Source organism: Schistocerca nitens, chromosome 4, assembly GCF_023898315.1.
Source record: "Schistocerca nitens isolate TAMUIC-IGC-003100 chromosome 4, iqSchNite1.1, whole genome shotgun sequence".
In the NCBI taxonomy this organism is placed as follows: domain Eukaryota; kingdom Metazoa; phylum Arthropoda; class Insecta; order Orthoptera; family Acrididae; genus Schistocerca; species Schistocerca nitens.
Genome location: NC_064617.1, coordinates 139859109 through 139874927, shown reverse-complemented (window position 1 = coordinate 139874927; position 15819 = coordinate 139859109). Strand labels below are relative to the sequence as shown.

The 15819-nt window shown below is 40.2% G+C and overlaps 1 protein-coding gene across 1 annotated transcript in view; it reads left to right on the top strand.

The window, feature by feature from the left end:
* Nucleotides 1–15584, top strand: part of LOC126252022 (acyl-CoA-binding protein homolog) — a 144611-nt gene extending 129027 nt beyond the window's left edge. The window contains exons 3-4 of the mRNA XM_049952807.1: nucleotides 3017–3131; nucleotides 15401–15584. Of these exons, the coding sequence (XP_049808764.1) occupies nucleotides 3017–3131; nucleotides 15401–15537 (252 nt within the window). The 3' untranslated portion in view covers nucleotides 15538–15584. The remainder of the gene's footprint in view (nucleotides 1–3016; nucleotides 3132–15400) is intronic.
* The last annotated feature ends 235 nt before the right edge of the window (nucleotides 15585–15819 follow it).

Below are 15819 nucleotides of genomic sequence, written 5' to 3'. Positions count from 1 at the left end.
ATGTTAGCGGGATGTAAACCACGGAAAAAAATGTTAGAGCCCAACTGTTCAAAGAATACCATTAATTTATTTATTATGTATTAGGCCTGAACAAACAAGACAAATATGAATAATACTTAATAAAACTACCTTTTCTTCATTGTAAAAAGAAAATATAAAAATTTTAAATACGTCCTAATTTTTGGTTGGTGTATCGAAGGAAAAGCTACGATAGTGAGAGTAACTATCACTGATGATCGTTTCCCTAGCAGCAGTTTAAGCTGTGCTATTAAAATCGTGACATATCCCGAATAAAACTGCACGCCATGAACCTCTAGAAAAAATATATCTATAAATCAATCTTTTCGTACTGTTTACAAAATAAGGATCCCAAGAGTTCCATATAGTTCACATATTTTTCGCAAGAGATGCCATATCTGCGACTGTTCGAAACTAGTTCGTCTAATAACCGGAAGAGGCGTTACAACAGCCTTTGTTTATCGTTGCAAACGTTTCTTCCTTTCGCGTTGATAACGAATTTTAGCGTGTAACACATTATTATACTTCGATAATCCGTAGCAAAGCTGTTTCACAATCACAGAGGAGGATTTTGCAGCTCTGGGTCACAATGGTAAGATATTGTAAAATATATGCCGCTGGCGGAAGGTTCTTTAAATTCTCTTTAACTCCAGATGTGTGAAGTTTTGTGGTTCAGTGCACGTGGTTCAGATTAGTTGATTCGTTGATCTCCTTGGACAACGTATAATTTTATTTCCTTGTACAAAATTCTGTTTTGTGCTCTGTGTTTGTTTACTGTTGGTAAATTTATGTTTAGAATTGCTCTTGTTCCATTATTTATTATTTGGGCTCCAGCGTGAGTACACTATCCAGTAACACTTGAAATTGGTATTTCTTTAACTCTGACATGAGCATGATTCATTAACACAACAAAACATTATTTTTTGTGTTGTGTGAACAAAGGCACACCAACGGTAATTTATAAACGCTAGACATTCTTTAAAAAGAGAAGTTGCACTTTAACTAAGGACCTATAGTCAGATTTTTAAATTGACCACTAAAATAGGTCTTGACAGACATCGAAGCACTTCTCTATCAGTCCTTATTAAAAACTAATAGTACGTGTTGGGAATGGATCCCTGAGATTGATAAGATCTGAAAAGGAATTGTTCTCTATGTTGATAGTACTTCGAGCAGGGGAAGATTAAATGATTAGTGTCCTCCACATCTGACCTCCTGCAATCACCAATGTCAGAATTTCTTAGACGAAATAAATGCGAAGGAAAACTGCTGCGAGTAAATCTCATCCTCGTGATTGCAGAGATAAGTCTGCGGTTTACAGACATGTTGTGATACCATGCTTAGCTGCATATGTGGGTTGTATCCAACTATAATATTTTCCTTCATTTACAGCTGAAGTTTTCCATTCTTCTTCCCAGTGGGATATGGCATCCATTTTAATATGAAGTAATATGTCGATGTTAGGTAACTTGATATCTAACAAGGGGAGGCCACGACGTTTGGAACGCGGATTTACTGCAAACTTCGTACACTCGTAGTACTCCATGAAGACAACAAAATGTGTAAGCAGTAGCGAGTACTTCTCAAGCGTTGTTGAGAAAATCGCAAGATAATTTCGGTTGTCAAATATATATACCCGCTCGTGGCCATTTTGTTCCACGAAGCGGAGGCAGCCGAATGGTTAGCGTTCAAGCCCCGTAACCGCTGGGTCGATGGATTGATACCCGTTCGTCAGTTTCTTTTTTTTTATTTTCAACACAATCATTTTCTTTACTATTTATATTACGATTGATGTAATGGTAAAAATATGTGTAATCGGATGAATTTTTATTAAATTTACGAAGTTATTTGGCAGTCTACAACTTTTTATTATCACAAATAATATAATATTCATAACTATCGACTAGTAAACGACCATACTGAAAATGTATGCTTATCCGTGATTTGAGAAATCCATTATACCTGGAAGGAACCCGAAACTACCTGTTAACTGCAAGTTTTGACCGGCACACACGGCTTTCGGAAGATGTACGATTAATTGTCGCTCTCGAAGTTACGAGTACGAGTTGCAGGATGGTATTTTTCGTCAAAACATGAAAAACATCAAGTTATGAATATTAAATTATTTGTGGTGATAAAAATTTGTAGACTGCAAATAGCATTGTAAATTTAATAAAAGTTCATCCGATTACACGTATTTTTTCCCATTATATTAATTGTAATATAAATAGCAAAGAAAATGACTGTGTTGAAAATAAAACGAAACTGACGATCAAGACTCTATACAGCGATTACGTTGCTTGAACGCTAATCACTCGGCTGCCGGAGCTTGATGGTAAAAATGGCCACGCGCAGGAATATATTTGACGACCGAAATTATCTTGCGATTTTCTCAATAACGCTTGAGAAGTACAAGCTACTGCTTACACATTTTGTCGTCCTCATGGAGTACTACGAGTGTACGACGTTTGTAGTAAATCCGCGTTCCAAACGTCGTGGTCTCCCCTTGTAAGAGGGTTCCGGATATGGCAGCTTCCCTGGCCTACAGGTCATCAGTTACGTTATACAAAATACCTGAGTGACCTTTAATCCAAAGTACCTAAACATCTTGTTCCATGATCACGAATTCTACTGTTTGTGAGTACTGCTAATGTTTTTCGTCATGTGCATAACATACTGGTAGATGTACTCACAGCTGTTTGAACGTATCTCCACTGCGACCGTCCAACCAACCTCTGAGTTGACGACAGCTTTTACTTGCTCTTCAGATGTTCACCACTGATCAGATACTACCGCGTCCTTGCTCTTTATGTGCATTCTAAATTCATAAGCGCTGAAGGCACTAAAGTAGTTTCAATTTTGAAAATTTTTTTTCATGATCTATAGCTTTAGCCTCGAGCGATAAAATAATGGTAATCATTTTTGATCAATGTGTAGTTGTTTAGTGCTGGATGCAATTTGCTAACACAGCTGAAAAGACCTTTCTGTTCTATGACAGCGCTTCAACGAGGCAGCCGAGGATGTAAGGAAGCTGACGAAGATGCCCTCGGACCAGGAGCTGCTTGAACTGTACGCGCTCTTCAAACAGGCCACCGTCGGCGACAACAACACAGGTGCGCAGCCACACTAGTATCTATTACTTTGCTTTAAAATTCCATCAATAAATGGAGGGATGTGGTACCCTACATGAAGAAAATGATTGATGCTACCCCACTTGGCGAGAGGTAAAGTATTACACCAACAGACGAAAATTAAACTTAAAAACAACTGAGTCCATTAGACTACGTAAACAGTGTGTTAAAATAAAATGATCCCTACATTTTTCAGTCTTAAAATTAATCCTAAAACAAAGATAGCTCATCTAGTAAAAAGGCTAGTGAAGTGCTGTGGTTAAAGTGAGAAATTCGTGCTAAATTTATTCATAAATAACAACTTAATCACCTGAAACTTCCTGGCAGATTAAAACTGTGTGCCGGGCCGAGACTCGAACTCGGGACCTTTGCCTTTCGCGGACAAGCGCTGTACCAACTGAGCTACCCAAGCAGGACTCACGCCCGGTCCTCACAGCCTTACTTCTGCCAGTACTTCGTTTCCTACCTTCCAAACTTAACAGAAGCGCTCCTGCTTGGGTAGCTCAGTTGGTAGAGCGCTTGCCCGTGAAATGCAAAGGTCCCGAGTTCGTGTCTCTGCCAGGAAGTTTCATATCAGCGCACACTCCGCTGCAGAGTGAAAATCTCATTCTGGAAACTTAATCACCTGTTTTATGTGTCATATCTAAAATTAGGGAAGTATTGTCGCTCCTCCAAACCGATATTTTTTTTTACATTAATTAATGACATTGCTCATGTTGTCTGTAAAGATATTAGAACGAGGCACAAAAATAAAAGTACTGAGCTTACAGAATGGAATCAGTGTAACAAATACAGTGAAGATAGATCATATAATAGTAATTTCAGATTTTTAAAGAAGCAAGGAATCTGACTTATACAGTTCACTAACGCAGAAACAGACCTATTAAACAAATGCTTAAAATTTAAAATGCCCTCAAAATTACGGAGTAGTATGGTAAAGAATATTACCGCTGTCACCAGAGTATCAATTGGCATGGTATAACTATGGACGTGGGAGAGGAGGTGGCTACTTCACAAATTGAAGCCGATGTCCGCCATCTTAACTAACGCAAAACATCAGGTTCACCGCATTCACCGTGACGTCACTCTGACTGTGTCGTATTACTAGAGCAAATAAGCATTCAACGACAGAAAAACGTTCGAAATTGCCATCCGTGACACTATGTTATTCATGTAAGCTCTGTAATTCTTAGTATTTAAAACAGTTATTGCGCGCAATGACAGATGTAATGAACAAGAAATACTCGTAAACAATAGTAGTCTGCTACTGTTTTTGGCTACTTAAAATGGCGCCCTTTCTGACACCAAAACAGCGTACAGCATAAGACTCAAGAGCCACTTCCCTTCTTTTTCTCACCTCTATGGGTACAAATCCCAACACTAGCAAAACGAAATCACATGCAAAATCGCCAGAATGATTTCCAAACAGGAGAATCGTGGTGCTAATTACATTAGCGAACAAATGCACAAATGTAGTACTCTGTGTGGCATTAACAACAAATTAAAAACAAGCCAAGTCGTAGAAATTGAAGCCAACAAAGGCAATATCTTAATTAATATATTGATTAGTGATTATTGTTGTTGTTGTGGTCTTCAGTCCTGAGACTGGTTTGATGCAGCTCTCCATGCTACTCTATCCTGTGCAAGCTTCTTCATCTCCCAGTACTTACTGCAACCTACATCCTCCTGAATCTGCTTAGTGTATTGATCTCTTGGTCTCCCTCTACGATTTTTACCCTCCACGCTGCCCTCCAATGCTAAATTTGTGATCCCTTGATGCCTCAAAACATGTCCTACCAACCGATCCCTTCTTCTAGTCAAGTTGTGCCACAAACTTCCCTTCTCCCCAATCCTATTCAATACCTCATTCGTTACGTGATCTACCCACCTTATCTTCAGCATTCTTCTGTAGCACCACATTTCGAAAGCTTCTATTCTCTTCTTGTCCAAACTGGTTATCGTCCATGTTTCACTTCCATACATGGCTACACTCCATACAAATACTTTCAGAAACGACTTCCTGACACTTAAATCTATAATCGATGTTAACAAATTTCTCTTCTTCAGAAACTATTTCCTTGCCATTGCCAGTCTACATTTTATATCCTCTCTACTTCGAGCATCATCAGTTATTTTACTCCCTAAATAGCAAAACTCCTTTACTACTTTAAGTGTCTCATTTCCTAATCTAATCCCCTCAGCATCACCCGATTTAATTTGACTACATTCCATTATCCTCGTTTTGCTTTTGTTGATGTTCATCTTATATCCTCCTTTCAAGACACTGTCCATTCCGTTCAACTGCTCTTCCAAGTCCTTTGCTGTCTCTGACAGAATTACAATGTCATCGGCGAACCTCAAAGTTTTTACTTCTTCTCCATGAATTTTAATACCTACTCCGAATTTTTCTTTTGTTTCCTTTACTGCTTGCTGAATATACAGATTGAATAACATCGGGGAGAGGCTACAACCCTGTCTCACTACTTTCCCAACCACTGCTTCCCTTTCATGCCCCTCGACTCTTATAACTGCCATCTGGTTTCTGTACAAATTGTAAATAGCCTTTCGCTCCCTGTATTTTACCCCTGCCACCTTCAGAATTTGAAAGAGAGTATTCCAGTTAACGTTGTCAAAAGCTTTCTCTAAGTCTACAAATGCTAGAAACGTAGGTTTGCCTTTTCTTAATCTTTCTTCTAAGATAAGTCGTAAGGTTAGTATTGCCTCACGTGTTCCAACATTTCTACGGAATCCAAACTGATCTTCCCCGAGATCTGCTTCTACCAGTTTTTCCATTCGTCTGTAAAGAATTCGCGTTAGTATTTTGCAGCTGTGACTTATTAAACTGATAGTTCGGTGATTTTCACATCTGTCAACACCTGCTTTCTTTGGGATTGGAATTATTATATTCTTCTTGAAGTCTGTGGGTATTTCGCCTATCTCATACATCTTGCTCACCAGATGGTAGAGTTTTGTCATGACTGGCTCTTCCAAGGCCATCAGTTCTAATGGAATGTTATTTACTCCCGGGGCCTTGTTTCGACTCAGGTCTTTCAGTGCTCTGTCAAACTCTGCACGCAGTATCGTATCTCCCATTTCATCTTCATCTACATCCTCTTCCATTTCCATAACATTGTCCTCAAGTACATCGCACTTGTATAAACCCTCTATATACTCCTTCCACCTTTCTGCCTTCCCTTCTTTGCTTAGAACTGGGTTGCCGTCTGAGCTCTTGATATTCATACAAGTGGTTCTCTTTTCTCCAAAGGTCTCTTTAATTTTCCTGTAGGCAGTATCTATCTTACCCCTATTGAGACAAGCCTCTACATCCTTACATTTGTCCTCTAGCCATCGCTGCTTAGCCATTTTGCACTTCCTGTCGATCTCATTTTTGAGACGTTTGTATTCCTTTTTGCCTGCTTCATTTACTGCATTTTTATATTTTCTCCTTTCATCAATTAAATTCAATATTTCTTCTGTTACCCAAGGATTTGTATTAGCCCTCGTCTTTTTACCTACTTGATCCTCTGCTGCCTTCACTACTTCATCCCTCAAAGCTACCCATTCTTCTTCTACTGTATTTCTTTCCCCCATTCCTGTCAATTGTTCCCTTATGCTCTCCCTGAAACTCTGTACAACCTCTGGTTCTTTCAGTTTATCCAGGTCCCATCTCCTTAAATTCCCACCTTTTTGCAGTTTCTTCAGTTTCAATCTGCAGTTCATAACCAATAGATTGTGGTCAGAATCCACATCTGCCCCTGGAAATGTCTTACAATTTAAAACCTGGTTCCTAAATCTCTGTCTTACCATTATATAATCTATCTGATACCTTTTAGTAGCTCCAGGATTCTTCCAGGTATACAGCCTTCTTTTATGATTCTTGAACCATGTGTTAGCTATGATTAAGTTGTGCTCTGTGCAAAATTCTACCAGACGGCTTCCTCTTTCATTTCTTTCCCCCAATCCATATTCACCTACTATGTTTCCTTCTCTCCCTTTTCCTACTGACGAATTCCAGTCACCCATGACTATTAAATTTTCGTCTCCCTTCACTACCTGAATAATTTCTTTTATCTCGTCATACATTTCATCAATTTCTTCATCTGCAGAGCTAGTTGGCATATAAACTTGTACTACTGTAGTAGGCATGGGCTTTGTGTCTATCTTGGCCACAATAATGCGTTCACTATGCTGTTTGTTGTAGCTAACCCGCACTCCTATTTTTTTATTCATTATTAAACCTACTCCTGCATTACCCCTATTTGATTTTGTATTTATAACCCTGTAATCACCTGACCAAAAGTCTTGTTCCTCCTGCCACCGAACTTCACTAATTCCCACTATATCTAACTTTAACCTATCCATTTCCCTTTTTAAATTTTCTAACCTACCTGCCCGATTAAGGGATCTGACATTCCACACTCCGATCCGTAGAATGCCAGTTTTCTTTCTCCTGATAACGACGTCCTCTTGAGTATTCCCCGCCCGGAGATCCGAATGGGGGACTATTTTACCTCCGGAATATTTTACCCAAGAGGACGCCATCATCATTTAATCATACAGTAAAGCTGCATGTCCTCGGGAAAAATTACGGCTGTAGTTTCCCCTTGCTTTCAGCCGTTCGCAGTACCAGCACAGCAAGGCCGTTTTGGTTAATGTTACAAGGCCGGATCAGTCAATCATCCAGACTGTTGCCCCTGCAACTACTGAAAAGGCTGCTGCCCCTCTTCAGGAACCACATGTTTGTCTGGCCTCTCAACAGATACCCCTCCGTTGTGGTTGCACCTACGGTACGGCCATCTGTATCGCTGAGGCACGGAAGCCTCCCCACCAACGGCAAGGTCCATGGTTCATGGGGGGGATTAGTGATTATGAAAAGAAAATTCATCAGTTCTTTAACATTATCTGTAATACAAAAATGAACCACAATCCAAGTAAATAATGTAACGCCAAATTTAGGAAAGCGGTTAATTTTTGTGAGAAGGAAAGTAGGGAGTGCGTAATAATGAACCTTAGGACCCCCAACACTATGAGCTGAACTGAAGATTGAAATTTCTACTCATCTCATAGCTATTGGTATAGTTAGATCTGCGTATTTATCAAATATAAAATTGAATAGTTTAATAATGAGCTAGCTGTACACTCATGTCTGGAACCGCGCGAGCGCTACGGTCGCAGTTTGGAATCCTGCCTCGGGCATGGATGTGTGTGATGTCCTTAGGTTAGTTAGGTTTAAGTAGTTCTAAGTTCCAGGAGAGTGATGGCCTTAGAAGTCCCATAGTGCTCAGAGCCATTTTTTTTTGTACACACATGAAGAAAAATGTAGAACTCGTAACTCACAAGAACTGGGCGACCAAACCAGAAACATCCACATCCCAGAGGAAGATAGATTTACCTCCTTTGATAAAGCCAATCTATGTACGAATATACCAGTAACCTAAACTTTGAAATTATGAAAGACAATTTAATTAAACGCAAAAAGGCAAGCATGGGCAAAATATGAGAATCGTTGAGATTCTACATCTTATTTTATCGAAGACAAACCACATTTTTTCATATACAGATGTAGTTATATATACGTAACTGTAGTCACTTGCTTCTGTCATATTATTATTATTATGTACCATCCGGCAGACTTTTATTTTAATTAATTTACGCCCAAAATCCAATAAAGAAATCCTTTGTCCTTTTCCTAACTTTACCCCATCTTGCAGATGCATTTGATGCTTCGACATGCTGCCCATGTTGAAATTGTTTGTTAAAGTTTCGACCGTCTAATGCATTTATAACAACATAGATGTAGTATGTATACATGTGACACATTTATCGATGTATGAACACACTTTTAAACTGCTGTATCTTTGCTGTTTCTGCTTCCCTCTTGCACAGAAGTTACAGTTCGTGTTTAGCAAGTAAAGCGAGCGCATACAGTGATATGAGAGTATAACGTGGCATTGATTTCAAGAATAACTATTACTGCACTGAATAAACATTCTGTTTTTATTTTTGGAACTTGCACATTATGTGTTAACTCTCAGAACTGCTATTTCTGCCGTTTAATAATCAGATAATATTACAATATGTTGACACCTGTAAGGAAACAATTTTTAGGCTCTCCTTTGTAATATATTTTTATTCGTCGACATTATGTTGGTATTGAGCAAGCAGGGCACCAGATAATGGACGAAAGCCCGAAGAGCATAGTGATTTGCACTTATAAGAGATAAAACATTTTAAATGTTAATGTCTTGTAATAGACGAAAATGTGTTTAGGCCACAATAGAAGTCACTGATTAAGAATACTCAATATGGCAGAATGAATTTTCACTCTACAGTGTAGTATGCGCTGATTTTTAAACTTACGACAGATTAGAACTGAGCGCCACACCGGTATTTAATCCCAGAACCTTTGCATTTCACTGATAAATGGACTCCCGACTGATCAGTTGTTTTGGTCCCAACTGTCTTTCACTGTGCTGAAATACATTGAGCTACAATGTTGTACAAATGTTTATACTCAGCTTATTCATTATCAAAGCATCCTTCGAACGATTTACTTTATGCAAAGATTTCAAAAAATGACACTAACAGCATCAGTGCTGATATTGTATCCAGAAGAGTATATATATATGTTTCAAACAAAATAATTTGATTTTAATGTTGATGTATTGTTTGCTCTTGTTATAGATAAATTTAGGTAAATTAGACAGGAAATTTTTTACAATTGCAACCCAATTGATGGTATCCTAGAATAAAAATTTTAAATGAACTGCAAAAAAGGTGAAAACGTGCTATTGGTGATGTGATGAAAGCCATGCAGTCACACTTCGTGACCCGCCCACACTGCTTTACTTCCACTAGCAAGTATCTCCTACCTACCAAACTTGGCAAAAGTTCGCCTGCATACCTTGCGGGCCTTCGTGGCAGATAGGTGCTGATGTAAGTAAAGAGGTGAGATTCGTAAGGTGTGCCTAGATAGTTCAGTCTGCGGAATATTTTCCCGTCAAAAGCAAAGGTTCCGGCTTCGAGTCTGGTCCGAAACACAGTTTCAATCTGCCAGGAACTTTTAAGAGTCAATATGCCTCTCAGCATTTTTGTACAGCTAGTATGCGAGAAATCACCCTCTAGTCTTCATTCTTTACTCTTTGAATCTGGTCATGGTCATTATGAAAATTTCATCAATTACAGAAAGGCTTCCAGACTTCCAAAGCTATCAATCTTGGTAAGAAAGTTGTGTCTACGTCTTGTGTTAAACTCCTCATGTATTGTTGTCAACATTCTTAAATCGTTCAGACGCTCGACTGGTATGACCACGCCGTAGCCTAGGTTTTGCCTCTCCTGTGGCCTGATCTTCATTCTTCCTGCATCCACCAACGATAACACGTGAAACATGATCCAGTCTTTAAGGCTTCCCTATCATGTGTGATTCGTGGTACAGCCTTTACAGTCCTCTCTATCGCCAGTTTAGTTAGCTTGTGTACTGGTACTGATATTGTTAGTAATCTTCATTTCACTTCATCAACTTCTTTGATAAACTTAACCATCAACTTGTTCTTTCTAAGATAATAGTTCTTCACTTCGTACTTCATTCGACCACTCTCTATAACAGGACATTTCACATGCTTCCAATCTCGTCCTTCCTAGTTCCTACGTTGAAAGCATTGCGTTTGTATATATTGCACCAAACATTATGTTGTACAGACTGTTACTAAAGTGCTAGTCCTATGTTTAAGTTCTTAACGCCAAAAAATTTCGTATCACTTTTTCTTTTGTGCCGTTCCCACATTTGCTATTCACCTTGTTGACATGCACTTTCCTGCCACTTCTCAGTAATATCATTATTTTTGTTTCGTTTTTGGTAATCCTTAGGTAATATTATGTGGTAAACAGTTCATCAGTCCCATTTAACATTTCTTCCAAAATATTTTGAGAAAAACAGAAGGGAAGAAGACCACATCTAATCACATTAACAATGATAATTAATACACATTCCTCTTTCACCCTTATTCCTTTTTATCTTCCTTCATTTCCCTCATTCTTTTAATTATTTACAAACAGAGAAGACAGTAAGCTGAATTTGCGCTTATACGTTTTTGAACATGTACTTGTGTTTAATCATGGGCAGTTTTATAATTCCCCTCTGTTATGAAGGGTACATCACTAATCTGTTCCTGTTCTACAACTGACCTCGTCTGGAGCATTCCTGGGACTTTCCTACGACAATATCAGACATTATCTTTAGAGGCTAGAACATTGAAGTATTGGCAGAAGTGCCAACACCGTGTTGCTAGAGGAGGCCGAAATGCACGCGTTTAATTACACGTAGACTGGCGTGAGGTCTGGAACAGGACAATGTCTTGAGAATTGCAAATAAAGTACGTAGATGATGTAATACTTAACTTTAATCCATAATTGGTGTACATCGCTCTTGACGGTACAGGTTTTATAATAAGCTCAATATAACTGGTAATGGCGCCTTGCTAGGTCGTAGCAAATGACGTAGCTGAAGGCTATGCTAACTATCGTCTCGGCAAATGAGAGCGTATTGGTCAGTGTAGCTTCGCTAGCAAAGTCGGCTGTACAACTGGGGCGAGTGCAAGTACGTCTCTCTAGACCTGCCGTGTGGTGGCGCTCGGTCTGCAATCACTGACAGTGGCGACACGCGGGTCCGACGTATACTAGCGGACCGCGGCCGATTTAAAGGCTACCACCTAGCAAGTGTGGTGTCTGGCGGTGACACCACAAACATCATTTGGTGATGCCCACATTCCGCTACAATGCCCATCTGTACCAGGCAAGGAGCGAGGGGAAAATGACTGTGACTATCTGCCTGTATTCGCACCAGAACTGCTTATCTTTTTCTCAAGATCCCAATGCGAGGCATATGGTGGAAGTAAAAGAATAGTTAAAACTATTCATCGATCACTGGTTCTCTGAATTTACTTAGTATTTTCAAAGTGGGCTGTGGTGCCTGTGTGTACGGCAACGAACATTTATCACACTAACTTTCATCACACATCTAGCACTTCGTCACCCTTCAGCAGATGAAATATCTCAGAAACTCTGACAGGGTCGATATTCCTGAAGCAGGAAATTATTTGGACATGAGAAATACGTTTGCCGTTTCTCATATTCAGCGCCTCATTATGGCGTGCTGTGGAAGAGAGTGGTCCATCAGTCTTCTGACTGTTGTGATACGGCCCGCCATTAACTCCTCTTTTGCGTCAAACTCTTCATCTCAGCTATTTGTTGGATGTATTCCATTCTGTCGTCCTCTACAGTTTTTACTCTCTAGTATCATGGACTTCATTCAGTGATGTCTAAAACTTGTTCTATCACCCTCTCTCTTCTTCTTCTGAATGATTTCCATATGTTCTCTCTTTGCCAATGCTATCGAGAAACTCCACACTCCTTATCACTAATATTCAACATCATTCTGCAGAACCCTGTCGAGAAACTCCACACTGCTTATCGCTAATATTCAACATCATTCTACAGAACCAAATCTTCAGCCCTTCGATTCTCTTCTTTCCCTATTTTCCCACATTACACGATTTACTTCCATATACTGTTGTGCTCCAAACATTCTTAACAATTTCTACTTCAAATTAAGGCCGATATTTGATACTAATTTTCAGCATCGTTCTGTAGCACCACATCTTAAATGGTTCGAGTCTCTTCTTCCCCTGCTTTACCAAAGTACCTGATGCAGTTCCAAACATCCTCAGCAATTTGTTCTTAATATTAAGACCGATATTTGATACTAGAAGACTTGTTTCCTCCTCGAATATTCTTTGCCTGTGCTATTCTGCTTTTATGTCTTTTTTGTTTTGTCCGTCGTATGTTGTTTTGCTTCGAGGGTGGCAGAATTCCTTAATTTCATCTACTTCGTGGTCACCAGTTTATCGCTATTCTTACTTCTGCTACACCTCAACCGCTCCATGTTTCTTCGTTTTACTCTCTCCATTTCTGTACCCATTGGACTTCTCATTCCATTGAGCGGGTTCTGTAGTTCCGGAAGTGTATTCGCAGTTGCGAATTTGTGCCGAACAGGGACTCGAAACTGAATTCCCGTTTCAAGCGAGCGGTTACCTTAACCGCTTCTGCTATCCATGCCCGAATCCCGGCCACACCCAAACTCTCATACGACTTCACCCATGTCACGACGTGGATTCGTACGTTACGTGTATTCCGTCCATGGAGGACATATTTATTGAGAGTCGAGGGCCTGGTATTGGCGAATAAATACGGAATGCTTGTCCGAAGAAATATTGCATCGTACTTCTTAATAACATAGGCACTGCTATTTCGTATTTATTGACCAATACCAGGCCCTTCCTAGACGAAAATATACGTAACGTACATAGACGACGACATATGGAAGTCTGGATCTGCCCGTGATTCGTTGACGGATAACCGAAGCCGTTAAAGTGGCCGCTCGCGAAAAACGGGAAATCCGGGCTCGTGTTACGGTGTTGCACAGATTTTCGTCGTCATTCCAATATACAGCCGATGGTGGTTCATATTCGAAATTACGAATACATGTCCTGTATTTCTTGGCGGCTATAGTCGCTGGAGTGCCTGTTCCTTCGAACAAGCATGCATATCCGAAGGAACATTGTATTGTACTTCATAACATAGGCACTGCTATTTTGCATTTCCTGTGCTTCACTTTCACCGAGGATAGTAATGTCATCGTCGAATATTGTCAGTGACATCCATCCATCATGCATTTTAATCTCACCTTTGAATCGGTGACATCCATACATCATACGTTTTAATCCCACCTTTGAATCTTTCTTCTGTTCGTTGTTTCTTCCATGTGTAGATTAATGGTAGGAGCTTGTAGATTAATGGTAGCAGCTCACCGGCACACGTTTTTCACATCGAGTATCTCATTTTTGGTCTTCCATCCTTAATGTTCTCTCTTGGTTTATTTATTTATTTTGACTCCATTCTGGTGTTCACGACAACAGCTTCATGATCACGCGAGTTATCATCCATCAGGACGTAGCCGGCCTCGGTGGCCGAGCGGTTCTAGGCGCTACAGTCTGGAACCGCGCGACCGCTACGGTCGCAGGTTAGAATCCTGCCGCGGGCATGGATGTGTGTGATGTCCTTAGGTTAGTTAGGTTTTAGTACTTCTAAGTTCTAGCGGACTGATTACCTCAGCAGTTAAGTCCCATAGTGCTCAGAGCCATTTTTGAACCTACTGGTGTTTTACTTTCAAGTGAAATGCTGCAATCCATTATAGTGCGGCGTTCTACACCTAGATATCGCACGTGTGTGTGTTTACAAACAACGTCGGTATAGGATCAGTTACAATAGCAGCACACCTGCACGTGATATCAGTGTGGTGCAAAAGGAAACTTAGTTTTCACTAACACTGTTATTTGCAGTACGGCCTCTTTCATTTAGGGTGTGCAGCTTCGCCTGGAAGTATCAGAGTCACACCTGCTGACAGTGAAGTTACCCTTTTCTCGAAGCCGTTGCGTAATTGTGGCGAAAAGGGTATGCGATGTAGTCGGACGTTGTGGATAAAGATCATAATAAAGGCTAAGAGCAGCTCTTCCATTACCGTAAGCTGCGCCATACAGATGGCTCATGTCAGTATGTTCTGCAAACTTGTACTCAAACACGTTGCTCTAATAAAGACATGTGGAAGAAGCTCGAACCAGGACAGAGTGGTAAGGTAAACGTCAAATGACATCAGCCGATCCAACGCAAGCATTCCCTACTATAAATGCCCTGTCGCGCACCTACCTGGCAAACATGTTTCCAAACGCCTGTAGCTAATCATTGCCCTCTAGAAGTCTTAGAAGATTGTAACGGATGTTTCCGATCACCCTGTATATCATTCTCTCAGTAACATTACATTCTCTTCCGACCACTCATCACTCACGCAGCTCATTTCAACGATTAAAGCAAATCGTATGCAAAACATCAGATGAATGTACTAGCTTCGAAGCAGAGAAGGTGCGAACTTCCTTTGATTGTTCGCTGAAAGACCGACGACGACTGGGACACGAGCGAGCACCAGCGAATGGAAATCGAACGCGGCCGTATTCTGTTAGAGTTCGCCTACAGTTTGCACTAGAGACCATTCGCTGATGCTCATTCGCTTGTTTTCGCTCAGGTGTAAACCGAGCTTTAGATTAGTGATAAATGTTACTGCACATTGTTTGCGTGCACGTGTGCGTACGAGAGAGATTATATATGCTTGTGCTGAATTATTTGTCACTGGTTTGTTTCAGATAAACCGGGCATGCTGGACCTGAAAGGCAAGGCGAAGTGGGAGGCATGGTCTGGCAAGAAGGGCATGTCTCAGGACGAGGCCAAGGAGAAGTATATTACATTCGTCAGGGACACGCTCGAGCCCAAGTACAAGTGATCCAATGTTTCTGTTATCACCAAATAAAATAAACATTTATTATCATTCATAGTTATTTCTGTCCCGAAAAAGTACCAATAAAATCCTCACCCTACGCTTACCTCAGTGGACTGTAATTCCTTAAATTAAGTTTTCTGAATGTAGAGCAGCATGATGTTCTAAGATAACTATCACTATATGGATAAACCCGACCTTTCGCCCATGTTTCCACCTGCCTTGCTATGAGTCTTGTGGTGGACAAAGTGGTGTACTGAGTTCTCTTTTTTGTTTTAATACTTCCGT